Source organism: Rhinopithecus roxellana, chromosome 12 (assembly GCF_007565055.1).
Source record: "Rhinopithecus roxellana isolate Shanxi Qingling chromosome 12, ASM756505v1, whole genome shotgun sequence".
NCBI classification, from domain to species: Eukaryota; Metazoa; Chordata; class Mammalia; order Primates; family Cercopithecidae; genus Rhinopithecus; species Rhinopithecus roxellana.
Genome location: NC_044560.1, coordinates 116,473,612 through 116,501,202, shown reverse-complemented (window position 1 = coordinate 116,501,202; position 27,591 = coordinate 116,473,612). Strand labels below are relative to the sequence as shown.

Sequence of the window (27,591 nt, the reverse complement as noted above, 5' to 3'; positions counted from 1 at the left end):
ACACAGTGAAACCCCGTCTCTACTATAAAATACAAAAAACTAGCCCGGTGAGGTGGCGGGCGCCTGTAGTCCCAGCTACTCGGGAGGCTGAGGCAGGAGAATGGCGTGAACCCGGGAGGCGGAGCTTGCAGTGAGCTGAGATCCGGCCACTGCACTCCAGCCTGGGCGAAAGAGCGAGACTCCATCTCAAAAAAAAAAAAAAAAAGAAAAGAAAAGACTATCCTTATTGAATTGTCTTGGCACTTTTGTCAAAAAGCTCTTCGCTCTTAATATTTTTATACTCTCAATTCTGGTTCTGCTCTTCCCATTGGCACCTTTACTAAAAGTGACCTTTCTAGGAGGCCCAACCCCAATCATAGGTGCCTCCTCTTTTCCTTTAGTCTGTCATGACCAGGCTTACATCATAACTCCTTCTCGAAATCTCTTCTTTCTTTTCTTTTCTTCTTCCTTCCTTTCTTCCTTTCTTTCTTCTTCCTCTTCTTTCTTCTTCCTTCTTCTTCTTCTTCCTCTTTCTCTTCTTCTTCTTCTTTAAATAATAATTATGTTTTCTAGGCCAGGCGTGGTGGCTCACGCCTGTAATCCCAGCACTTTGGGAAGCTGAGGCAGGCAGATCACGAGGTCAGGAGATCGAGACCATCATGGCCAACATGGTGAAACCCCGTCTCTACTAAAAATACAAAAATTAGCCGGGCGTGGTGGCGCGTGCCTGTAATCCCAGCTACTAGGGGGACTGAGGCAGGAGAATCGATTGAACCGGGAAGGCAGAGGTTGCAGTGAGCCGAGATCTTGCCATTGAACTCCAGCCTGAGGACAGAGCAAGACTCCACCTCAAGAAAATTATAATTATTTTTTCTTTCTTCACCCCCACCCCGAATACTTACTATTTTTCTGTTCTTAAAAACCTCTTCCTGCAAGCTGTTTTTCGCCAGACGCTTTCCCGTGGGTGTTTGCCTACCTGATGTATTGCCTTTTCCCTTTCTACCTGATACATTAGCTTTTCCATTTCCAATTCATTCTCTGGGATACCCACACCTGGCTGCACTGTTACTTGTCTTTTTCAAAACCTTTTTTTTTTTTTTTAATTTAACCAAGTGGATGGCAAAGTGCTAAAGGAAATTTAGCTTGCCCCATATTTGCCTGATAAAGCTTGAGTCTCTGAAAATCTGCCCCTTTTCGCAAGACTTTAAGTGCCAGGAAATGAGGCGATTTCAGTGACTTCTCATCTTCCCTGGCTGCTGGCTCAAAAACTGCCATAGCCTCTGTACGTCCGATTTTCAAACATGGCTGCCGTCATGGAGCCACGGCTATGGGCGCGGCCATATTACAGCCTAGGAAACGCCGTAAATGCGGTTGTCCTTGCTCTTTTAAACATTTTAGGTTCCTCTCGGCCGCCGTAGGTGGACCATAAACCTGTGCGAGGACTCCAGAAGTAGAAGCAGTTTACGGAAGTGTAACGTTGAGGCCTTCCTTGTGGATCTGGAGAAAATAGAGGTCAGTGTGTGGTTTTGTCTCTGAAAGTTTTTTGTCCCAGTTCAGGTTTTGTCTCAGTGGAAGGTTTGGGAGGTCTGAGGACGTGGTGTATCCTGGACCACGTAGTGTTTCGCAGGAAGACCGGGGAGCGCCGGGGTGCAGCCATTTGGGAGATACCTGGTGGGAGTCTGTGATCCCCCTGTCTGTGGGCCGCGTGCCTTTGGTGTGAGTACAGTGACTAAGGGTCTGTGGTGATCAACGACCGTGTCCTAACTGTCAAGTTATGGATCACTCTGCTTGTAAAGGATGGAGGTGGCGCTTAGGATCGATGCAGCGTCTGCTTCGGGTTCAGGATTTAATTTGGGACTCAGTGATGTTGGAGTCGGGGAGGATGTCCTTCACTGGAGAGTGTCTGGTCTGTGGTTCGGATGAGGAAGAGGCATGGGGCCAGTGTCTGTTGTACAAAGGCTTGTGAGGGCTGAAGCTTTCAAGACTTTGGAGCCTTGGGTTCTGGGTTTAGGTTGAACCTTGGTTACTGGGGCAAAAGGCGACACAGCCCCCAGCATTAGTTCGAAACCATGTATCTACTCTTCTGATCCTTGAAGTGGCTATTTACACACTGGGGGGTCAAGTTCAGTCATACCCTCCAATTATATATTGTCTATGACTGCAAAGGCAGCGTTGAGTTGTTGTGACAGAGACCTCATGGCCGGCAAAATCGAAAATTTTGCCAACTTCTGCATTCACTTCTTTTATTCTTTATTTTATTTTATTTTTTATTTTTGAGACGGAGTTTCACTTTTGTCTCCCAGGCTGGAGTGCAGTGGCACAATCTCGGCTCACTGCAACCTCTGCCTCCCGGGTTCAAGCAATTCTTCTGCCTCAGCCTCCCGAGTAGCTGGGATTACAGGCGCACGCCACCACGCCCGGCTAGTTTTGTATTTTTAGTAGAGACGGGGTTTTACCACGTTGGCCAGGCTGGTCTCGAACTCCTGACCTCCGGTGTTCCGCCCGCCTCGGCCTTCCAAAGTGCTGAGATTACAGGCATGAGCCACCGCGCCCAGCCTTCACTTCTTAATATATAGTGACAGTGGTGCTTGCCCGTCTTATATTCACACTTTCTTATCAGAATCTCCATTTTGTGAAGTATTCATCCCCGGGCTAGGTGACCCAAATCCCAGTTTCTTAGTAAGGCCTGGTTGGTCTTAGCCAATCTTGGTGATTGCAGTTGCCATTGCTAGTGATAGGTTTGACATGGAAATGAGCTTAGGCATATGGTGCAATTCTAGCCAACTATATATGCGGAAAGCTGCCTGGGAGTTTCTGAGGGAGCATTTTCTTTTTTAAATATGTAATTTCTTGAATCTCGTTTTCCATATCGCCTGAGAATAACCTTAATTTTCTGTCTTACTTTGTAATGCTTGTAATTCATTCTTATCTTAATGCATTGGCTCAACTTTCCAATACAAAGTAGGAAAATAGAGTGTTAGTGGACATTCACCCATTGTATTGTCTGGAGTTTTAACACCTTTCCTGGAGGTAAAGTGTTTGGTATCGTTGATCTCTTCCTTTACTTTGTTAATTTTTCTAGATTTATATATTTTAAATGTACAATTTAATTATCATGGAGGCAATATATGTATAAGCAATCATTGCCCAGGTCAAGAAATAGAACATGGTTAGCACACCAGTGGTGTTCTGTGAGCCTTTTTCCATCCTCACACCGAAAAGTATTTGAGGGTTTTCTTTATATAATTAATCATTATTTATCACTGTAGTTAATACAGTTTTGCCTGTTGTAAACTCTATATATCAATGGAATTGTACATCATTGTTTTTTTGTGTCAGCCTTCTTTTACTCATTATTGGTGAGGGTCTTTCCTGTTGCATCTGAGTATATTTTCTTTGCTCAATGACAGCGATCAGGCAAATTTACAGTAAATATTTTAGGGCTTGCAGGCTACATATGGTCTCTTGCATATGCTAATTTGCTTTTTGTTTTACAGTCCTTTAAAAATATAAAAAGCATTCTTGCAGGCTGGGCCAAAAGTATAATAGGTTTTCTATCACGTTCCATTATGTAAAATATAGCAGGTTTTTTCTATTATTAATTACATTTGTATTGCCTAAACCTTGTATTATTATGAATAATGCATCTGTGAAAATTTGTGTAAATGTCCTTTGGTTCATATGTGCTCTCATTTGGGGGAGGCAGAGATATATACCTAGATGCGCACCTCAGAGTAAAATTGCTGCTTCATAGGGTGTGTATAACTTCAGTCAAAATAAGCGTCAAACTGTTTTCTAAAGTGGTTGTTCCCCTAGCAGAATAGAGTTTGCTTTATAGGGTGCTTTATGTGACCTTAAAATATCTGGCCATACCCTAATAACATTGAGAGATTCTCCTAAATTAATCTTCTTTAAAGCTTTATTGATATGTTTCTACCATTGAAATTGACAGTTGATCCTAAATGGTTTTTGTGTATGTTGTGAGGGGGGGTTTAACCTTCTGTCCCCATCTCCAGTACCATTTATTGATTTTTTTTTTTTTTTGATAGAGTCTTGCTCTTGTCGCCCAGGCTGGAGTGTAGTGGCGCGATCTTGGCTCAACTGCAACCTCCGCCTTCTGGGCTCAAGTGAGTCTTGTGCCACAGCCTACCGAGTAGCTGGGATTACCAGCATGCGCCACCTTGCCCGGCTACTTTTTGTATTTTTAGTAGAGCCGGGGTTTCACCATGATGGCCAGGCTGGTCTCGAACTCTGGCCTCAAGTGATCCACCTGCCTGAAGGGAGCCTGCCCCTCCACACCTGTGGAGACTGAGAAAAGAACTACGACACAGAGACAAAGTATAGAGGAAGAAAAGTGGACCCAGGGCACCGGTGTTCAGTATACAGTGGACCCGCACCGGCACTGGTCTCTGAGTTATCTTGTATTTATTGCTTACTATTTTTACTATCTTTGTGAGGGGGATGTGGCAGGACTATAGGGTAATGGTGGGGAGAGGGTCAGCAGGAAAACATGTGAGTAAAGGACTCTGTGTTATAAATAAGTGTAAGGAAAGGTCTTGTGTCTTGTATACATAGCCCAGATTTATGTTTGACTTTACACAAACATCTTAGTGTAGTAAAGAGTAGTATTGCTGCCAGTATGTTTCACCTTTAGTCATAAGGTGGTTTTCTCCTATCTTAGTAAATAGAATGTACGATCACATTTTACACTGAGACATCCCATTCCCAGGGACGAGCAGGAGACAGATGCCTTTCTCTTATTTTAACTGTAAAGAGGCCTTCCTCTTTTACTAATCCTCCTCAGCACAGACCCTTTACGGGTGTTGGGCTGGGGGACGGTCAGGTCTTGCGCTTCCCACAAGGTCATATGTCAGGCTTTCTTCAGTGGGGGAAACCTTGGACAATACGCAGGCTTTTTTGGGCGGAGGTCCCTGTGGCCTTCCGCAGTGTATTGTGTCCCTGAGTACTCAAGACTGGAGAATGGCGATGACTTTTACCAAGCATATTGCCTGCAAACACATTTTTAACAAAGCACATCCTGCACAGCCCTAAATTCATTAAACCTTGAGTCAATACAGCATGTTTCTGCAAGCTCAGGGTTGGGGCTAGGGTTACAGATTAACAGTGTCTCAAGGCAGAAGAATTTTTCTTAGTACAGATTAAAATGGAGTTTCTTATGTCTTCGTCTTTCTACATAGACACAGTAATAGTCTGATCTCTGTTTCTTTCCCCCACACCTGCCTCAGCCTCCCAAAGTGCTAAGATTACAGGCACGAGCCACAGCACCCTCAGTTCTATTTATTGAAAAGACAGCCTTTATCACTTCCCTGTAGTGCTGTCGTTGTCATTGAGTCTCTATATGTGGTTAATTCCACTTATAAGGATTTTATTCTGTTCCTTTGTCCTATTTGTCCATTATTGTACTAATATTGTGCTGTCCTAATTAAGGTACCTTTATAAGTCCTCATAACTGATATGGCAAGTCTTCTAACTTTTTTTCAAACTGAAAAAAAAGTTTATAGCTATTTAAACTATTCATTATCAGTTTGGGATTTTTGACTGTGATTTCATTGAATCTGTAGATTTGGGAGACTTGATATTTTTTTTTTTTTTTTTTTTTTTTTTTTTTTTTTTTTTTTTTTTGAGACGGAGTCTTGCTCTGTCGCCCAGGCTGGAGTGCAGTGGCCAGATCTCAGCTCACTGCAAGCTCCGCCTCCCGGGTTCACGCCATTCTCCTGCCTCAGCCTCCCGAGTAGCTGGGACTACAGGCGCCCGCCAGGTCGCCCGGCTAGTTTTTTGTATTTTTAGTAGAGACGGGGTTTCACCATGTTAGCCAGGATGGTCTCGATCTCCTGACCTCGTGATCCGCCCGTCTCGGCCTCCCAAAGTGCTGGGATTACAGGCTTGAGCCACCGCGCCCGGCCCGGGAGACTTGATATTTTAAAAATGCTTCGTTTTCCAGCCCATCTTTATAGTACATCTTTGAATTTATTTAAAACTGTTAAAATTTATTTCAGTATTTCTAATTTTAAAAATATATTTGAGTTCTTCTAAATGATATTGTTTATGTCAACCTAAAAGAGGAAACTGCACAAAATATAATTTTAAAGAGTTTACTTGAGCCGAAATGAGGACAGCTGCCTGGGAAAATGCTTTCAGGTTGCCTTCGTAAGTGCTCTGTTAGGATTTTGTTACAAGCAGGTTTTAAAGGCAAGAGGGAACAAATCATGAGCTGACATAAAGTTGTTTGGCAAGAATTCTCATTGGTTTACAGAAATAACATCAATTAGTGATTGGCTATACATTGTTAACTATGGGGTTTTATGAGTTATCATTTCCAGTGAATGGCATTTTATGGCTACTTGGTGTGAGTTCGTCTAGAGCCTACATACAAGTGGCTTTAAGAGATGATTATTTAGCTTGAGGGGGAAATGAGATGTGACTGTAGTCACATTACATTTTTTTTTTTTAGTTTTTAATTTTTTCTTTTCTTTTTTTTTTCAGGGGAACCCCTATCAGAAAGACTGCTGTCACATTTTAATGCCTCTCTAGACCTGATAATTTAAAGGGAGTCAGATTCCTCAGATTAAAAGTTTCATTTCTTTCTCATTTATAAATTTTATTTTGTTTGTTGATGGTCTGTTTGTTCTGTCAGTTACTAGGAGAGGTCTGTTAAAGTCTCCTTTTAGTCTGAATTTTCTATTTCTTGTTTTTGGTTCTATTTTTTGCTGTATACATTTCAAGACTGTTGTTAGGGGTATAGATGTGAAGTATTTCTATGAATGAAGAGCCAAATCGCACCTCTTTTCAGTGAGCATTGTTTCTCTTTCTCTCTGATAATTCTTTAGGATTTCTGGTCAGTTTTGTCTAAGATATAGTTATAACAGATTTATCTTTCATTACTCTCTCTGTGACATATTGTCTCCAACCTTTTATTCTCAAACTTCCCATATCATTTTGTTTCAGACATATCAACTATAATAACTGCATGTGGGGAGGCCAAGGTGGGTGTATCATGAGGTCAGGAGTTCAAGGCCAGCCTGACCAAGATGGTGAAACCCCATCTCTACTAAAAATACAAAAAATAGCCAGGTGTGGTGGCGGGCTGTAACCCACATGGACCTATGGGACTGAACAAAGCGGGGGCAAACGCGGGAATAAAGACAAGAGACAAAAGAGTATATTTTGAAGAAGGGGTCAGGGGCCACCTTGCCTCTAGTGGACAGGGGCCCTGAGCTTTACACAGCCCTCCGTATTAGGCAAAAGACATAGTGAGAAGGGTGGGGGGTGGGGGTGAAAGAGGGGGTCAGCTGCTCAGTCCGGAGCAGGCTTGCAAGACTGCGTTCTCTAGATGTTACAGTAGATAACCTCGGTGCCAGGGAGTGATTACCTCCAGCAAACCTTCTGTCGGCGGGAGCAGTCCGCAGGCGCAGTTGTGAGTGTGCTCACATCCTCCATTCATGGAAAACCCTTTGCTCTTTGATCATATAGCCTCCAGTGGAATGCTGAGTTGGTCACGTCCCTGGGGCTTTTGGCTCCCTGCATAGCCCCCTTTCTGTTTATGTATTAATTGAAAGAATGTAAGGCCAGGCTGGGCAGCTCTCATTCTCCGATTGGCAGTCCATCCGATTTTACAGACTGTGAACAGAAGACAGAGACGAAACAACATTATTCCAAGAACTACATGTTAGATGTTACTGTGGTACTTTAGATAGGTCCAAGGGTTGAGGTTCTCCAGGCCTTCCTGGAATTTGGTCCAGTCTTCTAAAGAAGGCTGAAATTCTTGAGTTTGCCTATTTAAATCAAGAATTTTGTTTTGTAATTCACCAATATCAAAGGTGAGGTTGGAAGGCCGGGCGCGGTGGCTCAAGCCTGTAATCCCAGCACTTTGGGAGGCCGAGACGGGCGGATCACAAGGTCAGGAGTTCGAGACCATCCTGGCTAACACGGTGAAACCCCGTCTCTACTAAAAAATACAAAAAAAGCTAGCCGGGCGAGGTGGCTGGCGCCTGTAGTCCCAGCTACTCGGGAGGCTGAGGCAGGAGAATGGCGTAAACCCGGGAGGCGGAGCTTGCCGTGAGCTGAGATCCGGCCACTGCACTCCAGCCTGGGCGACAGAGCGAGACTCCGTCTCAAAAAAAAAAAAAAAAAAAGTGAGGTTGGATGTGAAAGCTCCCTGCAAATGAGCGTTCACGAGGTCCCATGGGTACTCACTTTGGTTGTATTCTAAGTTGGTTACACAAATATGAGTGTGATTAAAATGATGACACAATTGCTGCAACTGCAAGCTTTGTACTTGTTCCCCTAACCACAGAACCGTGAATTTCAACATTGCCACTTCAGTTTGTAACTCAGTGTTAATTTTATTCTGAAGTAACCACGCTTGGTTGGCTGTGCATGTCCAGTTCTCCACATACTGAGCTGTTTGAATAGAATTATGCAAAGCTACAGAAGATATCACAGCGGAAGTTATTAGTGTGACCAAGGAAACAATAGCAAAAATTATCATGCCTAAGGCTCTATGGACACAATGAGTAAGCTGAGTTAGAAGTCTCACAAAATGCAAAGCAGGTGTGGCAGCCCATGGCTCCGACAGATCAACAGGAATCCACAGCCCAGGGATGCGACCTAAAAATCATCAATGTAGAGATATTATGTGTTCGCAATGTGCTATGATTAATGCAGTGATACAACTGGCAAGCTTTACAGGTCAACTGGGTGTTGTTTATCTGGAGCTGGTCCTTCTTAGGTGCCAAAAAGACATAAGGATTAAAAACACAAACTGTAAATTGGTGATATGCCTTACAAATGCAACATTAAGACTGTGTCGCTTACTATTGCTATTTTGAGTGTTCCAATCCAGATGTTGCCATTCATAAACGGGAGTGCTGCCTTCCATATCGTTTCTTGAACTGGTCCTTTCCTCCCCAGATAATGCCACTGAGGAAGAGGTGGGCTAACGCCTGCTCCATGCCAAGCAATCTGAGCGGATGACTGGAATTGGATCCTGGTGTTGTATAAAGAAGAAGCATTAAAAGCTTGCCACCAATGCCAGCGAAGTTTGTGCCATGATTTCTGACTTTCACCTTTTCCATCTAATTGACTTTTAGGTCCCCAATCCACAATGTCTCCAGTTTAGCATAGATTGTTTACTAGTCAGTGGACCAAGATGCTGGGTCCAGGGAGTGGGGTAGGAACTATTGAATAGAATCCATTCTGTATAATCAGCACAGTTAGGGCGACTGGATGGGGAATGGTTGGTTAGCACACCAGTTACATTAACCCAACCAAGACTTAATAAGTGCATGGTTTTTCCGTAGTGACTCAACCATGTTTGAGCTTGAATTGTAAGACAGCTGTGGCTGAGCGACATCTTTGTGGTGATACACAAAGGGAGTCCTTCCAGTGGAGCGGTGTAATTAATGACATTGTTCTGAGAGTCTAAATGTTCTATGTCAGGGGGAGTGAGGGGTCCTGGAGCTGACTCTCCCTGATCGTGATAAATCTTGGGAGGAGTGAGCTCCAAAGTACAGGCCGTACTACTGGGGGATGGGAACATATGCCCAATATGTTTTTGCCTGTGCACAGGGAAAACATACCGCACAGGACATTATGGCTAGCATGGCCAAGAACGTGGAATCAGGGGTTTTTGCCTATCCCTGACACTCCAGTAGTTTCTTAGCTTCCTACGTGGTTTTCTTGAGTTGTCCCCACGTTATGGGGGTTGATGTCATCGTGACTCCAGTCGGCCTTCTCTCCATCTTTGCACTCAGGCTTAGCTGACTCATGGCTCGTATAGGAGGGACTGGGCCCATGGTTGGCCACCTGGGTCCCTCCAGTCTCCCATTCCATGGTCGCACGCACCTTGAGGGCACCACATGGCTTGTCCATCTCCTGTAAAACACAAGCATATGCTCATCCCCATGTCAGTAAATCCACTGGGCCTTTCCATTGTCCTTCTTATGGGGATTTCCATAACACTTTCGGATAAACTTTCCTCTTTTCCTCCAACAGTTGCCAATGTCTTTCTGCTGGAGTCTTACCATCCGTACCAGGAGTCAGAAAATTTAAAGTAAATAAGGCTAAGTATAGTTTTGATTGAGGTGGTAGCTGGCCTCCTATACCCCCTTTTAGTCTTTTCAACATGCAGTGTAATGTTTGATGTGCCCATCCTGTACATTTTACTGACACATCAGCTCCTGTATACATAAGCCCATAAAATGTCTTTAATTTGTACTACACAGGTAGGTCTATTAGAGGCAATGGGTTGGCATAGATAGATTTCCCGTGTAGCTGTGCTCCCAAACCCTTTATTTCCTCATTTCTCTTTTCGTGGGGAAGGGTGTAATTCACAGGGAATAAGCAATAATGGAGCAATATATTCTCCTGGTTCAAAAACCCAAAGATCTTGTGACATTAAAACTACTTGAATTTCTCCTTCATAATCGGAGTCTATCACTCCTGGGACTACAGTGATGCCTTGCAAGTTAAGGCGGCTTTTGCCTAAAATTAGTCCCATGTGTCCTGTTGGTAAAGTTCACCAAATACCAGTGGGAACTTTGATAGGTTTGTCTTCCCTAACTAATGTGATTCTTTCTCTGGTGGGTTGATCTAATCCTGCACTTCCTGGTGTTCCTGGGTTGAGGGAGTCAATGTGCCTCCAGGAACGCATCCCTGAAAGCGGGTTGTGATCTGCACTGGGAATACCCTCATTGTTTGAAGGGCCCGGGTCCAGGCCCCTGTCTCCTTTGCGGCCGGGGGCGGGGGGAGCGGGCGGCGGTGGGGGTGGGGTGCCATTCTGATGAAATTTTGAGCAGCACTAGTTAGCCCAGTGATTTCCTTTGTTACAGTGAGGACAGAGTCCTGGTGTTTTTTCTGCTGGGGGAGTGAACTGCATTGTGATATCCTTTCTGTCCTGAGATCTGGTAGCATTCCTTTTTTAAATGTCCAGTTTTTCCACAATTATAATATTTTCCCATTTTAGGGTTTGACCCTTGGCTCCTTTTAGATTTGTCAACTGCTAAATTAGTCATTGCTTATGCTAACATTGCAGGTTGATGAAACTGAGTTCCTATATCCTGACAAGCTCTGAGAAAATTTCCCAAGATTTTTGTACCCCTCACCAGTGCCAGTGCACGTTTACAATCCACGTTTGCATTCTCAAAAGCTAAAGTTAAGGTTAGCATTTCTGCAGCCGTAGTACGAGGAATCTAATGCTTCACTGCCTTTTGTAATCTTGCAAGAAATTGTGCATAGGGTTCCTGTGACCCTTGCATGATATATAAAAAAGATCGTGCTGCGACTCCCTCTTCAGGATTGTGGCCCGGGCGTGTTTAGCGGCCTGTGCACACTGCTGATAAGCAGCATCAGGGAGTGCCATTTGATGTTCTAGGTCTGAATAAGGGCCGATACCTAACAGCGTATCCTCTTTAATGTCTCTATATCCAGCAACACGGTTCTGTTTAGCTTGGTCTGCACACATTTCTTGCCATTTTAAATTCCATGTCAGATATGCACTAGTAGACAAGCAAGTTCACGCCAAGTGTCTCACATCAAAGGGTAAAAGACACATAGCACCAAACACAGATTCCAGCAATCCTAAGGTGAATGGGCTCTGTATGCCATTATTTCCCACACTCGCTTTTAATTCCTTCAGCAACTTAAACTCCAGTGGGGTGTGTTCATGAATAACCTGCTGTGGATTGTTTGGATCAGGCCTTATGGAAATAGGAAAAGCACAAGGTCCTAAGGGCTCTCGAGCTATGACAGCAGAACATAAAATTCTTTGTATTGGGGTTTCTATTTCTGCCACCGAAGAAGGCTGTATAGATGTTTCTGCAACTGGAGTAGGCCGTATAGGCCAATTTTTATCCTCCCTCTCCTGTTTTTTTATTTTCAATTGGAACTGTGGGTGGGGTAACAGATTCTTTCAGATTTTTAGATTCAGCCTGCTGTCCCGCAGAATAATAATGAGATAATGGCAGAAGTACAGTAGGAACTAACTCCAAGTAGATAAAACAGAAGAATTAACTTTAAAACCTTTTTGATGAACCTGTTTTAATTCTTCGCCTGCTCTGTCCCACTTTTCCACATCAAGAGCGCCTCCCTGTGGAAACCATGGGTTATGCATAATAACCTTTTGTGGCTTCTGCAGGAGGTTAGTTAGTGTCTGCGAATTAACCTGAGCTCCAGACTGCCTCGACAGAACTTTAAGCAACTGCACATAATGTTTGTCTTCAGTAGACAGATTCTTTCCCTTGTTACCCTGATTCAGAAAATTTTCCAGTACTTCTTTAAAGCACTGTTCCCAGTGCCTCTTCAGGGCACTGACCTTATATCCACTGCCAGCAGACTCATCGCGGGTTCCCCGTTCACCTTGTCCATTTCAGTTCCCCTGCTCCAGCAGACCTTCATTCACATCCTTGAAGTCCCATGTTCGGACGCCACTAGTTGGGTGTCCTTGGAGTGCCTGTTCTGAGTTGCCATTTGTAACCTGCTTCGACCTAGGTGGACTGAACAAAGGGGGGCGAACGTGGGAATAAAGACAAGAGACAAAAGAGTATATATGTATGAAGGGATCAGGGGGCATCTTGCCTCTAGTGGACAAGGCCCCTGAGCTTTACACAGTCCTCCATATTTATTAGGCAAAAGAGATAGTGAGAAGGTGGGGTGGAAGAAGGGGTCAGCTGCTCAGTCCAGAGTAGGGTTTGCAAGACTACATTCTCTAGATGTTGCAGTAGTAACCTCGGTGCCAGGGAGTGATTGCCTCCAGCAAACCTTCTGTCGGCGGGAGCATTCGTGAGTTTGCTCACATCCTGCATTCATGATAAGCAGTTTGCTATTTGATCATTTGAACGCTGAGGCTGAGGTTGCAGTGAGCCAAAATCGCACCATTGCACTCCAGCCTGGGCAACAGAGCAAGACTCCATCTAAAAACAAAAAAAAAATTAAAAACCCAGATGTTATTCGATTTTAATTTTTAATCCATTCTAACAGTTTTGAGGCATTTATATTTAAGGTAATTAACTGGAATCCATGTTCTGTTTTTACTTAGCATAAATTCTTAATGTAATGTAATTTTCTTAGTACATTTTATTTTAAAACAGCTATCTAAATGCGTTGTATTTGCTCTTTTTGCTCTCTGTTTTTGATTCTCTTCTTTTGGATGATTTTCTTACTATTATTTTTCCCCCTTTTGTTGGCTTGGAAATTATGTACTTTAAAACAATTACTAGGTTGTTGTTGTTTTGTGTGTGTGTGTGTGTGTGAGAGAGAGAGAGAGAGAGTTTTGTTCTTTTTGCCCTGGCTGGAGTGCAATGGCACAGTCTTGTCTCATGCAACCTCCGTCTCCCGGGTTCAAGTGATTCTCCTACCTCAGCTTCCGGAATGACTGTATTTTTAGTAGAGATGGGGTTTCACCATGTTGGCCAGGCTGGTCTCAAACTCCTGATGTCAAGTGATCTGCCCGCCTTGGCATCCCAAAGTGCTGGGATTACAGGCCTGAGCCACTGTGCCTGGACTTAGTAGTTTTAATTGTAACACTAGAGATTACATGTAGTGTGCAACCTTTGTCATATTCTTCTGCTAATTAGGACTTTTCCATTCTACAGAAACCTTAGAGCACATCAACTTCATTTACCACCTAATTTATCCAGTAAATTATTGTGTATTTTAGCTATTTATGTATTTAAAACCTCCCAAAATATTGTCACTACTGTTTTTATGACAATGCTGATGATTTGCCCAGTACATTGGCTTTCAAACTGAAGTACATGTCCTCACAGGGTGTATGTACAAAGACTTTTGAAGAGGTGTGTGAACACACAGGATTTAAACGAAAACAGACCAGCTCCTCTTCTTGCTGATTGTCTCTTTTCTAAAACTAATCTGCCTGAGAGTTCAGCAGCTCCTGAGGCATGGTGCTATGGTGGGTCTCATTTCCTGCATGCCTTCACAGTCCTTTCACAGAAACGTCACAGAGGAAAGGCATATTTCCACCACAATAAGAATCCTCGATATTATTGGCCAGAGGGATAAAATCTTCTGGGGCTCCAAATAAAGGTATAGTTAACTATGTTGGGAGCATTGTTTTAAGATGAGTGCCTAGGAGCAGTGACAGTATCTGGGCCCAGAGAAAATGTACCACTTACATCGAATTTGTTCTTCAGCCCACAGGTACTGACTCCTCAGGAGAAAAAGCATCACCCGAAGAGGGAGGAAGTGGATTTGGGTATCACCATTTCTAGGGGCACACTTGAGTGAAGACTGAGACTTCTGAAGAGAACTCCAGAAGATACAAAGACAGACCATCCCGGTTGAATGCTGTTTTCCAAGAACAGAAGAAAATGATCCAGGCCCAGGTAACTGACTTATGGTTTGTTTTATTCTTTCCTTTGTTCCATAATAGATTTGTAGAAGCCTATACACATCTATCTCACTAATATAAAAAGCATAAATTTCACAAAGCAGGATCTGGAGATAAATGAGCTTAGTTTTTAAACTCAATATCATGCAAAATAGTAGGATAAGGAAGATAATGTTCACAGCATTAACACTGAATTATGAATTTTGTGACATCATGCATGGCTGGAAGATCCTGTGGGTTATATTAGCTGTCAGCCTGCATCTAATATCTCTGACAGCCAATATCACAAGACAATCATGATTTACATGGTATGTCCTGGTTTTGAATATAAAACAGATTACTTCCTGGGGGGATGCCATTATTTCATGGCACTTTGGTCTCAGGAAATTTCTTCAGTGGTTCTTCCTACAGATGATGTGGCGGATGGTGTCCAGAACAGCAGCTTTCTTATAAATGCAGATGCAGGTTTCCCGTGGCTGTTTCTTGAAGGATTCCTTATGTACCACTATGGAATATGAAGGGGGCCAGCCCCTCCACACCTGTGGGTGTTTCTCATCGGGTGGGACGAGAGACTGAGAAAAGAAATAAGACACAGAGACAAAGTATAGAGAAAGAGAAGTGGGCCCAGGGTACTGGTGCTCAGCATATGGAGGACCCATGCCGGCACTGGTCTCTGAGATCCCTCAGTATTTATTGATCACTATCTCTACTATCTCAGTGAGGGGGATGTGTCAAGACTACAGGATAATGCAGCAAGACTACAGGGTAATGCTGGGGAGAGGGTCAGCAGGAAAACATGTGAGCAAAGGTTTTTGTGTCATAAATCAGTTTAAGGCAAGGTGCTGTGCCTTGATGTGCATGTAGGCCAGACTTATGTTTGACTTTACACAAACATCTCTGTGCAGTAAAGAGCAGTATTGCCACCAGCTTGTCTCACCTCCAGTCATAAGGTGGTTTTCTCCTATCTCAGTAAATAGAATGTACGATTGGGTTTTACACTGAGACATTCTATTCCCAGGGACGAGCAGGAGACACATGCCTTCCTCTGATCTCAACTGCAAAGAGGCCTTCCTCTTTCACTCATCCTCCTCAGCACAGACCCTTTACGGGTGTTGTGCTGAAGGACGGTCAGGTCTTTTCCTTCCCACAAGGCCATATCTCAGCCTGTCTCAGGAGTTTGAGACCAGCCTGAGCAATCTAGTGAGACCCTGTCTCTGTTTAATAAAATTGAAGAAAAGAAAGAAAGAAAAAGTTCCCTTTTCATATATTTTCTTCCTAATCCCCTTCTGTAAATGGTTGGTAATATTTACTTCCTGTCACTGTATCTGTGTGTGGATCTGTGTCTATGTATGTATTAATAAAAGCATGAGTTTATATGAATCTATCTGTAGACATAAACATATCTATTATGATATATATATTTTTGTTTTTTACATGATAGAATCATATTTCAAAGAACATAGCAGCCAACTTGAAGGGACTCTTCATTGGCCTCAGATGCTATACTTTGAGCATCCAAAGACCAATGATTGCAAATGATGGAAGAACATTCATTGTATAAAATTCCATCAGTTTATAGTGATACTTGAAAAAAAATGCATTTGTTACCATTGGGGGTTGGGAGAGAATCAAGTATTTAATTTGAAAAATGAGGCCGGGCGCGGTGGCTCAAGCCTGTAATCCCAGCACTTTGGGAGGCCGAGACGGGCGGATCATGAGGTCAGGAGATCGAGACCATCCTAGCTAATACGGTGAAACCCCGTCTCTACTAAAAAATACAAAAAACTAGCCGGGTGACGAGGCGGGTGCCTGTAGTCCTAGCTACTTGGGAGGCTGAGGCAGGAGAATGGCGTAAACCCGGGAGGCGGAGCTTGCAGTGAGCTGAGAACCGGCCACTGCACTCCAGCCTGGGCGGCAGAGCAAGACTCCATCTCAGAAAAAAAAAAAAAAAAGAAAAGAAAAATGATAAAAAGTCATAAACGTGTGTGTGTGTGTGTGTGTGTGTGTGTGTGTGTGTGGGTGGCAGGGTTGGGTTGACTATGCTTTTTTTATTTTTTACTTTTACTTTTCTGCTTTTTTTCTTTCTTCCTTTCTTGTTTTCCTCCTTCTTCTTCCTTCTTCCTTCCTCCTCCTTCTCCTCCTCCTCTTCCTCTTCTTTTTTTTTTTTTTTTAATAGAGATGGGGTCTTATTGTGTTGCCCAGGCTGCTCTTGAACTCCTGGGCTCAAGCAATCCTCCTGCCTTGGCCTCCCAAAGTGCTGGGATTACAGGCATAAGCCATTGCACCTGGCCCTCTTGGTAATTTTGTATTACTGACTCTCTGCTCCTTGGCTGTAAATTCCCACTTGCTTTTGCTGTATTTAGAGTTGAGTTCAGTCACCCTCTACCACTGCAAAATCCCATTACATTTGTCTATATGCCTATCATAATGTCCCTGAATAAAGTCTTCCTTACTGTGCTTTAACAATTATCATTGAATAATTGTTTTAAACACATATAGCTTAATTAAGGAAGTGAGATTCCAATGCCTTTGCCATATTCTTCTGAATAGAGGTAAGTCACTAGGCCAGTCCATGCTCAAGGAGAGGGTGTAGAGCACCCAATTCTGTCCCTGTTTGGGCGCCACTTGTAACCTGCATGGACCTAGGGGGATGGAACAAAGGGTGGCGAACACAGGAATAAAAGACAAGAGACAAAAGAGTATATTTGGAAGAAGGAGTCAGAGGGTACCTTGCCTGTAGTGGACAAGGGCTCTGAGCTTTACACAGCCCTCCGTATTTTTAGGCAAAAGAGATAGTTGAGTGGGGCGCAGTGGAAGAAGGGGTCAGCTGCTCAGTCCAGAGTAGACTCACAAGACTGCATTCTCTAGATGTTGCAGTAGATAACCTCAGCGCCAGGGTGTGATTGCCTCCAGAAAACCTTCTGTCTGCAGGAGCAATCATGAGTTTACTCACATCCTGCATTCATGATAAACAGTTTGCTGTTTGATCATATAGCCTCCAGTGGAATACTGAGTTGGTCACGTCCCATGGGCCTTTGGCTCTCTGCAAGTGGGAGCTACATAAAGGTGTGAACACTGGGAGGGTGGAGTTCATTGAGCCATCTGCCTGCCATAGATCTGTCATATAGTAAATTATTTTTGAGTGTGGATTGAGGTAGGACTGTCACTTTACTTTTTACCAAATAGATATCTCACATAAATAATTTAAAATGGGTAAACCAACCAGGATTAAGTACTTATATCATCTGTCAAGTGTGTTCACTGGCCTCTATAATAAAATGAGTATAGAGTATACCTTCTGCTGTTCCCTGGGTCTTCAATGACTCAATTTTCCACCCAGCAGTATTCTTTAAAGGCATCCTGAGACAGGAGATTGACAATTCATTGATAAGCAGTCTTAATTGTCACTATTACAGGGCTGTAGGTCCCTTGCCAGCCATGCCTTTCAGTCCCAAATGGTCTTCAGGGTTGGGCTGTGTTGTTCAAGAGCTGAGGACCTTAACACTTATTGTTCCAATATTTATTGGCTATAATGATTTCTCTGGAGCAGTCAGCTGTCAGAAAATTTTGTCTCCTTTGTAGGTAACCTGTCTTTGGTCTCTGGATGCTTTTATAGTCTCCCCTTTGTATCTGGTGTAATTTAGTTTCAATCTGTTGTGTCTACATGTAGACTTCTTGGTTGAAAACTTGTTGGATTTCTTGAGTTTGAAGTTTGGAGTGTTTAATCAGTTCTGAAAAATTTTCAGTGTTAGATCTTTGGATATTGTTTCTCCATTCTTGATTTCCAATCAAGAAAATCCATTGATTTTCTCCTCCTTGAAAAATTATCAAAGTCAAGGAGAAGGTCATGGGAACCCTCAATTTATAATTAGTCCATCAGAAAAATAGGAGGCCTGGATTTGTGATATATTGTTGGCCCTCCATATCCATGACTTCTGCATCCATGGATTCAACCGAGGATTGAAAATATATATTTTTTAAAGCGTCTGAACTGAGCACACACAGACTTTTTATTGTCATGATTCCCTAAACAATACAGTATAACAACTGTTAACATAGCATTTACATTGTATTAGATATTATAAGTAATCTAAAGATAATTTAAAGTATATGGGGCTGGGCATGGTGGCTCACTCCTATAACTTCAGCACTTTGGGAGGCTGAGGCGGGTGGATTGTCTGAGGTCAGGAGTTTGAGACCAGCCTTGCCAACATAGTGAAATCTCATCTCTACTAAAAACACAAAAAATTAGCTGGGTGTGGTGGCAGGCACCTGTAATCCTAGCTACTTGGGAGGCTGAGGCAGGAGAATCGCTTGAACCTGGGAGGCAGAGGTTGCAGTGAGCTGAGATCATACCATTGCACTCCAGCCTGGGCAACAGGAGCAAAACTCCATCTCAAAACAAAAAACAAAAATTAGCCAGGTGTAGTGGCACAGCCTGTAGTCCCAGCTACTTGGGAGACTGAGGCAGAAGAATTGCCTGCTCCTGGGAGGTGGAGGTTGTAGTGAGCTGAGATTATGCCACTGCACCCCAGCCTGGGAGAGAGAGTGAGTCTCTGTTTAAAAAAAAAAAAAAAAAAAAAAAAAAAAAAAAAAAAAAAAAGTATGTAGGAGGATGTGCGTGGATTACATGCAAATCTGCAAGTACTCTTCCATTTTATTTTATTAGAGACAGAGTCTTTTTCTGTTGTTCAGGCTGAAGTTCTGTAGCATGATCATAACTCACTGTAGTCTCTAACTCCTGGGCTCAAATGAACCTCCTGCCTCAGCCTCCCAAGTAGCTGGGACCACAGGCACTCACCACTGCACCTAGCTAATTTTTAAATTTTTTGTACAGACGGGGTCTCATGTTGCCCAGGCTGGTCTTGAACTCCTGGGCTCAGGTGACCCTCCTGCCTTGGCCTCCCAAAGTGCTGGGATTACAGGTGTGATCTTCTGTCCCTGACCAATACTGTGCCATTTTATATCAGACACTTGAGCATCCTCAGGAGGTCCTGGAACCCATACCCTACAGACACTAAAGGATGACTGTATATATGTCTTTTGTCTGCATCTATGTAAACAAATATATGTACATGCATTCATATATATTTACATATATAAAATGTGTAAATATGTTGTTTTTAGGTTAGCAAGATTTAACTTCCACACTTTATAGAAAATTCCAATTGGGATGAAGGGGTGGCCGGCCCCTCCGCACCTGTGGGCATTTCTCATCAGGTGGCAGGAGAGACTGAGCAAAGAAATAAGACACAGACAAAGTATAGAGAAAGAAAAGTGGGCCCAGGGGACCGGTGCTCCGCATACGGAGGACCTGCGCCTGGCCCTGGTCTCTGAGTTCCCTCAGTATTTATTGATCACTATCTCTACCATCTCGGAGATGGGGATGTGGCAGGACAATAGGGTAATGGTGGGGAGAGGGTCAGCAGGAAAACATGTGAGCAAAGATCTCTGTGTTATAAATAAGTTTAAGGAAAGGTGCTGTGCCTTGATGTGCATGTAGTTCAGATTTATATTTGACTTTACACAAACATCTCAGTGCAGTAAAGAGCAGTATTGCCACCAGCATGTCTCACCTCCAGCCCTAAGGCGGTTTTCTCCTATCTTAGTAAATAGAACACACAATTGGGTTTTACACCAAGACAATCCATTGCCCAGCAAGGAGGAGGAAACAGATGCCTTCCTCTTATCTCAATTGCAAAGAGGCCTTCCCCTTTCACTCATCCTCCTCAGCACAGTCCCTTTATGGATGTCGGGCTGGGGGACGGTCAGGTCTTTCCCTTCCCAGGAGACCAAATCTCAGGCTATCACATGGGGAGAAACCTTGGACAATACCTGGCTTTCCTAGGCAGAGGTCCCTGCGGCCTTCCACAGTGTTTGTGTCCCTGGGTACTTGAGATGAGAGAATGGCAATGACTTTTACCAAGCATACTGCCTTCAAGCACCTTTTTAACAAAGCACATCCTGCACAGCCCTAAATCCATTAAACCTTGAGTCAACACAGCACATGTCTCTGCGAGCACAGGGTTGGGGCTAGGGTTACAGATTAACAACATCTCAAGGCAGAAGAATTTCTCTTCGAACAGAACAAAATGGAGTTCCTTATGTCTACTTCTTTCTACACAGACACAGTAACAGTCTGATCTCTCTTTCTTTCCCCACATGGGGGAATGGAGGATAATTGAATATACAATGACATAATATTATATTAGGACTTTACTTCTTCCACAATGTATTTAAAGAAAAACAACAACAACTATTTGGTATAAACACACAGCCTGTAGAGTGGAAATGAGCAGAAAAACTTTAGCATTTCTTCCATATCATCAAAAAGACATGACTTTATTAAACAGGACTATTATTACAGGAATCCATAACACTGGAGGATGTGGCTGTGGACTTCACCTGGGAGGAGTGGCAGCTCCTGGGCCCTGCTCAGAAGGACCTGTACCGGGATGTGATGTTGGAGAACTATAGCAACCTGGTGGCAGTGGGTGAGGACAGCTGCCCTGTGTCACTCAGAGGGTGCCCAGTCAGTGGCCTTCCTTTCTCAGATGCTTACCTCTTTGGAATGCCTCCAGTACTCTGAAGTGTTAGATTCTCAGATCCTTCTCTTGCCCCCACACAAGATGGTGTAATCTACCCTCTTGTGAGAGAAAAACCTTGATGTTACAGATATGAAACTAAACTTTCCATATTTTAAGAAACTCAAGTTTCCTGAAATGTAGCATTCTTCCTCTTGACATTGCCAGCCCAATTTGATATGTCTAAGTCCTCTGTCATTTCCCACGAACAGGGTATCAAGCCAGCAAACCGGATGTATTCTTCAAATTGGAACAAGGAGAACCACCATGGACAACAGAAGATGGAATCCACAGTGGAGCCTGTTCAGGTGAGAGAACCCACAAGGCAGAAGGCTGTGGAAGTCACATTCTAAGTCGGTCAGAGAAGGCAACACAGCTGTGAAGGGGGTTTGAGGATATGTAAACAGTTCCTCTACTCATCTCTCTCCCAGTGTGAGACCTGTGTCTTTGTAGGAATTTAGAGTTTAAAAAAAAAAAAATCCCTTTATCTCTTCAGAGATCTGATTCTTTATTTTATCTACATATTTTTTGTTTGCCTGCATAATTTTCTTCTTCCTCGGGTTTCAAGTATTTCCCTTCTTCATGTCCTTCCACCTCTCTTGTTATGAAATTCCACCTTCCAGGCCTCTCTCCAAAGAGGAAACTTCTCGAACTCCCACCCCTTCATGCCCCTTGACTAATGCTGACCTTCCCTCCTAACACCTCCGCTGTGTTGGATGTGATAGTGGCTTCCTCAGGGTAAACTGGGCTTTCACTGTGCGTTGGCTTCCTTGGCTTCTCTTTTTCCTTATTCTTAGGTTCTCCAAAGGCCCCGTTTTCCATTTTCTCATCTATGCCCTTCACTCTTCAAAGTTTCCTTCATTCTAGTAAGTTAAGCGCCTTCCATTCCCTGGAGGAGAGTCCCAAACTGACATCTCCCGGTTGTTACCTAACACAGATTTTAGTTCTGTGTAATTTATTTGATGGCAACTCTCCCTTGAGTTCCTAGTAACTGCAAAGAACTAGAATCATCTTTCCTCCAAGAAAACCCCTGTTAAGTTTGTATTCTCATTTGTTCCTGTACATCCTGGCCATCCAGGCATTACCTGTCTGAAGAGCTCTCTTCTTTAAAGGTATCTGCTAGTCATGATGAATCTCAAGTAAAAAAGTCATTTTTTAAAATATCCTGCATTCCCAAGGCCAGCTTAAACCAGGTCATAACTCCTGCCCTACTTCCCTTTGATTCCTTTCTGTGTTTAATAATTTGCTTTTGGCCGGGCGCGGTGGCTCAAGCCTGTAATCCCAGCACTTTGGGAGGCCGAGACGGGCAGATCATGAGGTCAGGAGATCGAGACCATCCTGGCTAACACGGTGAAACCCCGTCTCTACTAAAAATACAAAAACTAGCTGGGCGAGGTGGCGGGCGCCTGTAGTCCCAGCTACTCGGGAGGCTGAGGCAGGAGAATGGCGTAAACCCGGGAGGCGGAGCTTGCAGTGAGCTGAGATCTGGCCACTGCACTCCAGTCCGGGCGACAGAGCGAGACTCCGCCTCATAAAAAAAAAATAATAATAATTTGCTTTTGTTTTTTTCCCTGTTATATTCTGATGACATTAAGTCCCAGTAAACCATGTTACCCGTCAAAGTTCTCGTTTCAGTGATCTCTGTGATACAATACCATCCTGCTCACAAAGAGATTTCCATCTTCTTTCCTAAACCCTCCCCGGTGTGTTCCACACATACGATTACTTCCCTGACTCATTCCCTTAAAAATTACTTACTATTATTTATTTTTATTTATTTATTTTTTGAGACAGAGTCTCACTGTGTGCCCAGGCTGGAGTGCAATGGTGTGATCTTGGCTCATAGCAACCTCTGCCTCCTGGGTTCAAGCGATTCTCATGCCTATCCCCAACACTAGCACCATACCTGGTACATGGTGATCATTCACTAAGAGGATGTGGAATGGATGGATCTGTTCTTTGGATGAAATGGCCTTGCAACCTCTGGTCTGCTGGTCACAGTGAATTGCTTGTATTTTTAAGGTCTTTGTTTTGCAAGGCACATTTAGAAAGCAGCCAAATCTGTCTTTATTCATTATTAGTGATCTAACCTTGTTTTTATGCTAACTGCTTTCACCTTTTAGTTTGTTTATACTATTATTTTTTGCCAATGTGCAAGGAACATTAAACATGTAGTTTTATTTACACTCAGGTCATACGGTTATGACTAAAGAGACACCTCACATCAAGGCATTTAAAAAAATACTTTGGGGCCAGGTGCAGCAGCTCATACCTGTAATCCCAGCACTTTGGGAGACCGAAGCGGTCAGATCACCTGAGGTCGGGAGTTTGAGATCAACTTGGCTAACATGGTGAAACCCTGTCTCTACTAAATATACAAAATTAGCTGGATGTGGTGGCACGTGCCTGTAATCCCAGCCACATGGAAGGCTGAGGCAGGAGAATCGCTTCCAAGGTTGCAGTGAGCCGGGATTGTGCCACTACACTCCAGCCTGGGCGACAGAGTGAGACTCCGTCTCTGCCCCGCCCCCCGCAAAAAAAAAAAAAAAGTACTTAGGCTGTGATCCGGGATTGTGCCACTGCACTCCAGCCTGGGCGACAGAGTGAGACTCCGTCTCCCCCGCAAAAAAAGCAAAACAAAACAAGTTTGGTCATGAGCCGGAATTGTGCCACTGCACTCCAGCATGGGCGACAGAGTGAGACTCCATCTCCCCGACTCAAAAAAAAAAAAAAAAAAAACCTTTGGGCACAATGGCTCACGTGAGGTCAGGAGTTTGAGACCAGCCTGGCCAACATGGTGAAACCCCGTCTGTACTAAAACTACAAAAATTAGCCGGGCGTGGTAGCAGGCACCTGTAATCCCAGCTACTTGGGAGGCTAAGGCAGAACAGTTGCTTGAACCCGGGAAGCGGAAGTTGCAGTGAGCTGAGATTGCAGCATTGCAACAGAGTGAAACTCCATCTAAAAACAAACAAACAAACAAATGAAAAAACGAAAACAGACTTTTACCTCAAATCAAAATGATGGAAATCTTTGTTCTTTTCTTTCTAGAAATCTGGAAAGTTGATGATCATGTGCTGAAGCGCTTGCATAGTGAAAGCCTAGTGAACAGAAGGAAACAATGTCATGAACAAGATGCATTTGAAAATATCGTTCATTGCAGCAAAAGTCAGTTTCTGTTAGGGCAAAATCATGATATATTTGACTTACATGGAAAAAGTTTGAAATCAGATTTAACTTTAGTTAATAAGAGCAAAGGCTATGAAATAAAGAACTGTTTTGAGTTTACTGGAAATGGGGACTCCTTTCTTCATGCTAACCATGAACGACTTCATACTGCAATTAAATTCCCTGCAAGTCAAAAACTCATCAGCACTAAGTCCCAATTCATCAGTCCCAAGCATCAGAAAACACGAAAATTGGAGAAGCATCATGTATGCAGTGAATGTGGGAAAGCCTTCATCAAGAAGTCTTGGCTAACTGATCACCAGGTAATGCATACAGGAGAGAAACCCCACAGATGTAGTCTATGTGAGAAAGCCTTCTCCAGAAAGTTCATGCTCACTGAACATCAGCGAACTCATACAGGAGAAAAACCTTATGAATGCCCTGAATGTGGCAAAGCCTTTCTCAAGAAATCACGGCTCAACATACATCAGAAAACACATACCGGAGAGAAACCCTATATATGCAGTGAATGTGGAAAAGGCTTCATCCAGAAAGGAAATCTCATCGTACACCAGCGAATTCATACAGGTGAGAAACCTTATATATGCAATGAATGTGGAAAAGGCTTCATTCAGAAGACTTGCCTCATAGCACATCAGAGATTTCACACAGGAAAGACGCCCTTTGTGTGCAGTGAATGTGGAAAATCCTGTTCTCAGAAGTCAGGTCTCATTAAACATCAAAGAATTCACACAGGAGAGAAACCCTTTGAATGTAGTGAATGTGGGAAGGCCTTTAGCACAAAGCAAAAGCTCATTGTCCATCAAAGGACTCATACAGGAGAGAGACCCTATGGCTGCAACGAGTGTGGGAAAGCGTTTGCGTATATGTCGTGCCTGGTTAAGCATAAGAGAATACACACAAGGGAGAAACAAGATGCAGTCAAGGTGGAAAATCCTCCTGCAGAGAAGCACAGCTTATTACACACCAGTGATGTCATGCAGGAGAAAAACTCCGCTAATGGGGTGACTACACAAGTGCCTTCCGTGGCCCCTCAGACATCACTAAACATCAGCAGCCTCCTGGCAAACAGGAACATAGTCCTTGTGGGACAGCCAGTGGTCAGATGTGCAGCCTCAGGAGATGATAGAGGATTTGCACAGGACAGAAACCTTGTGAATGCGGTGAATGTGGTTGTGCCTTCCGTGATCAATTATGTCTTATTTTATGTTACAGAAAACTCATAGGAAGAGAACTCAGATCTATGTGGAAAAAGGGTGGAGCAAAAATTTGTAGTTCATTATGTGGCTGAAAAGCATACACTGAGAGAAAATGTATAAGGCAGAGAAAGCCTGATAAACTCATCCTATTTAAATGTATGCTGTGATGCACAGGCAAAATCTGATGTTAGCCTAAACACATACACAACAATTGCTCTATTGTGTCAAATAAATGAGTAAAGGAAGCCCAAGTACTTTGAAGTGGAGGAAATGAAGTACTGTGAATTTTTACAAGAGATGAAAGAATTGGTATCGGGGGTGTTGCAGTGACTGAAAAACCCCATAAGGGGCGGTTGGTGGGAAAGGGCTAATACTGGAATGGTGGGATGTGGGATGCATTTGTGTCAATTCAGTTTCCTTAGACCAGTGTGAAGGATTAATTGAAAACCAGGACCATAAACTTTCAGAACTTTATATTATGCAGAGGGATCTGTGAAACTAGTCATTTTGTTTCATTAAACAAATATTTTAAAATTATATCCTTTGTACTGTGTCCTGTTCCAGAAGCTGAGGTCAAAGAAGAAAAAGTCTGTGGTCTCCCAGAGAGTTTGTGGGGTTAATTTTAAGTGGTATCATTACACTCAGCTAATCTAGTCAGGGGATGCAAATATCTACATTAGGTGAAATGAACATGGAGTAACTGTGTCCAGGGGACACAATCATTTGTTGTTCAAGGAGTAGCAGAAGGACTGCTGTTAATGGTACTTAAGCACCTGAGTACAAAAATGAGGTTTTGTTTTGTTTTGTTTTGTTTTTTATGCCCAGGTCTTATCTCTCCAAGAGATTACAAATTCCCTGCTAATTTTTGTGGCTACTTAAATTTTAGAATTAAAGAAACTGAACACAAAATTTAAAAATTCAGTTCCCTCACTGCTCAAGAGCTGTATGTGAATAGCTGCTACCAAACTGGACAGCAGAGTGAACAGAACTTTGAGACAATGGGGACTCTTTGTCATCATTTCCAGCGTCCCAGAAAGTTGTGCTGGAGAGGCTGCTTTGCTTGATTTAATATTTCCCAACACATAGAAAACCAAAAACTATATATTGATTTGGAGAGAGAATGATTTGGAAAGAGAAGAGTATTTTGTCATTGAAGGGAATGACAGTTGTAAAGAATGGAATTGTCACTCACAACTTCTGTGTGATTAGAGAGACAGCCAAATATAAAAGGGGCAGAGCAGAAAAGGAAAAGGACCCTTAGAATAAGTAGAACACAAAGGAGGAGGAAAATCTTAGTCTCTGAGAATGGATGAGACTGTAACAGATAGGGGGAGGTGGGTTTCTTTTGGGATGTCTTAGAGACATCCCTTTTATTTGTCCGTAAGACCTATCCCTTGCTAGAGTTACCATTTCAAAGATCGTGGCTTCTCTGTGACTTGCTGAACTGAGACATGATTTATTTTTTTTAATTTTAATTTTAATTTTTTTTTGAGACCATGATTTATCTTCATTATTCTCACTTTTCTGGGAGTAGATCTCTTGGCCTTGTTTATCCGGTTTTTTAACCTTCATCCCATATGGATACACTGTCCAAGTTAGAGTAAGTGCCGCTCATGGGAAAAGAAATGAAAATTTGCCTTGTTGTGGCTAGCTCAGAATTCAACAGAAATCCTGGGTTACTAGGTAACTCTTTTTTTTTTTTTTTTTTTTTTGACATGGAGCCTTGCTGTGTCACCCAGGATGGAATGCAGTGGCACGATCTCAGCTCACTACAACCTTTGCTTCCCGGGGGGGTTGTTGTCCCTGAAAACCCTGAGGAACAAAGGGCTGAATTGGGAACGCCCCAGTTTGTTGTGGGGCCTGAAGTTGGCCCCTCTTCTCCTTTCCCAACAACAGTTGCCCATTTTTATCAAATTTATTACAACATTGATTAGCCAATGTTTTCCTTTTTTACATCTTGGGCATAGGCCAGGTGGCTCTTTATTTGTTGTAGTAGCTTGTTATATTTTGTTCATTTGAGACTGGGCAGTTCTGTTTTAGATGACCAATTGGACCACAATTTTAACATTTTCCCCCAAATGTTCTAACTTGTCCTCCTAAAACAACTCCCGTTATTGCTTGAGCCGTAAGTATAGCTTTATGCATAGCTCCTCCAATTCCATCACAGGCTTTTATGTACTCTGAGATTACATCTGATCCTGCTGGGACCTTTCTGTTTAATGGCTTAATGGCCGATTGACACTCAGGATTGGCATTTCTTTTTTTTTTTTTTTTT

The 27,591-nt window shown here is 43.1% G+C and overlaps 1 protein-coding gene across 2 annotated transcripts; it reads left to right on the top strand.

Annotated features, from left to right (window-relative positions):
• The first annotated feature begins 1,378 nt into the window (after window positions 1-1,378).
• ZNF350 (zinc finger protein 350) lies at window positions 1,379-25,853 on the top strand. Of its 2 annotated transcripts, none has more exons than XM_010376543.2 (5): window positions 1,379-1,491; window positions 14,148-14,339; window positions 20,712-20,838; window positions 21,141-21,236; window positions 23,980-25,853. In XM_010376543.2, exons 2-5 carry the CDS (start codon window positions 14,325-14,327, stop codon window positions 25,341-25,343), a joined length of 1,602 nt encoding a protein of 533 aa, XP_010374845.1. In that variant the 5' UTR covers window positions 1,379-1,491; window positions 14,148-14,324; the 3' UTR covers window positions 25,344-25,853. The 2 variants fall into 2 exon arrangements, with proteins under 2 accessions (XP_010374845.1, XP_030768969.1); XM_030913109.1 differs by lacking the exon at window positions 1,379-1,491 and adding an exon at window positions 13,452-14,040.
• Window positions 25,854-27,591: the final 1,738 nt, after the last annotated feature.

What these genes read in the sequence shown, in the direction of transcription:
- ZNF350 (XM_010376543.2), top strand. An exon ending in TAGCAACCTGGTGGCAGTGG is followed by an intron (nt 20,839 to 21,140) that starts GTGAGGACAGCT and finishes TCCCACGAACAG; the next exon opens with GGTATCAAGCCAGCAAACCG. An exon ending in CCACAGTGGAGCCTGTTCAG is followed by an intron (nt 21,237 to 23,979) that starts GTGAGAGAACCC and finishes TTTTCTTTCTAG; the next exon opens with AAATCTGGAAAGTTGATGAT.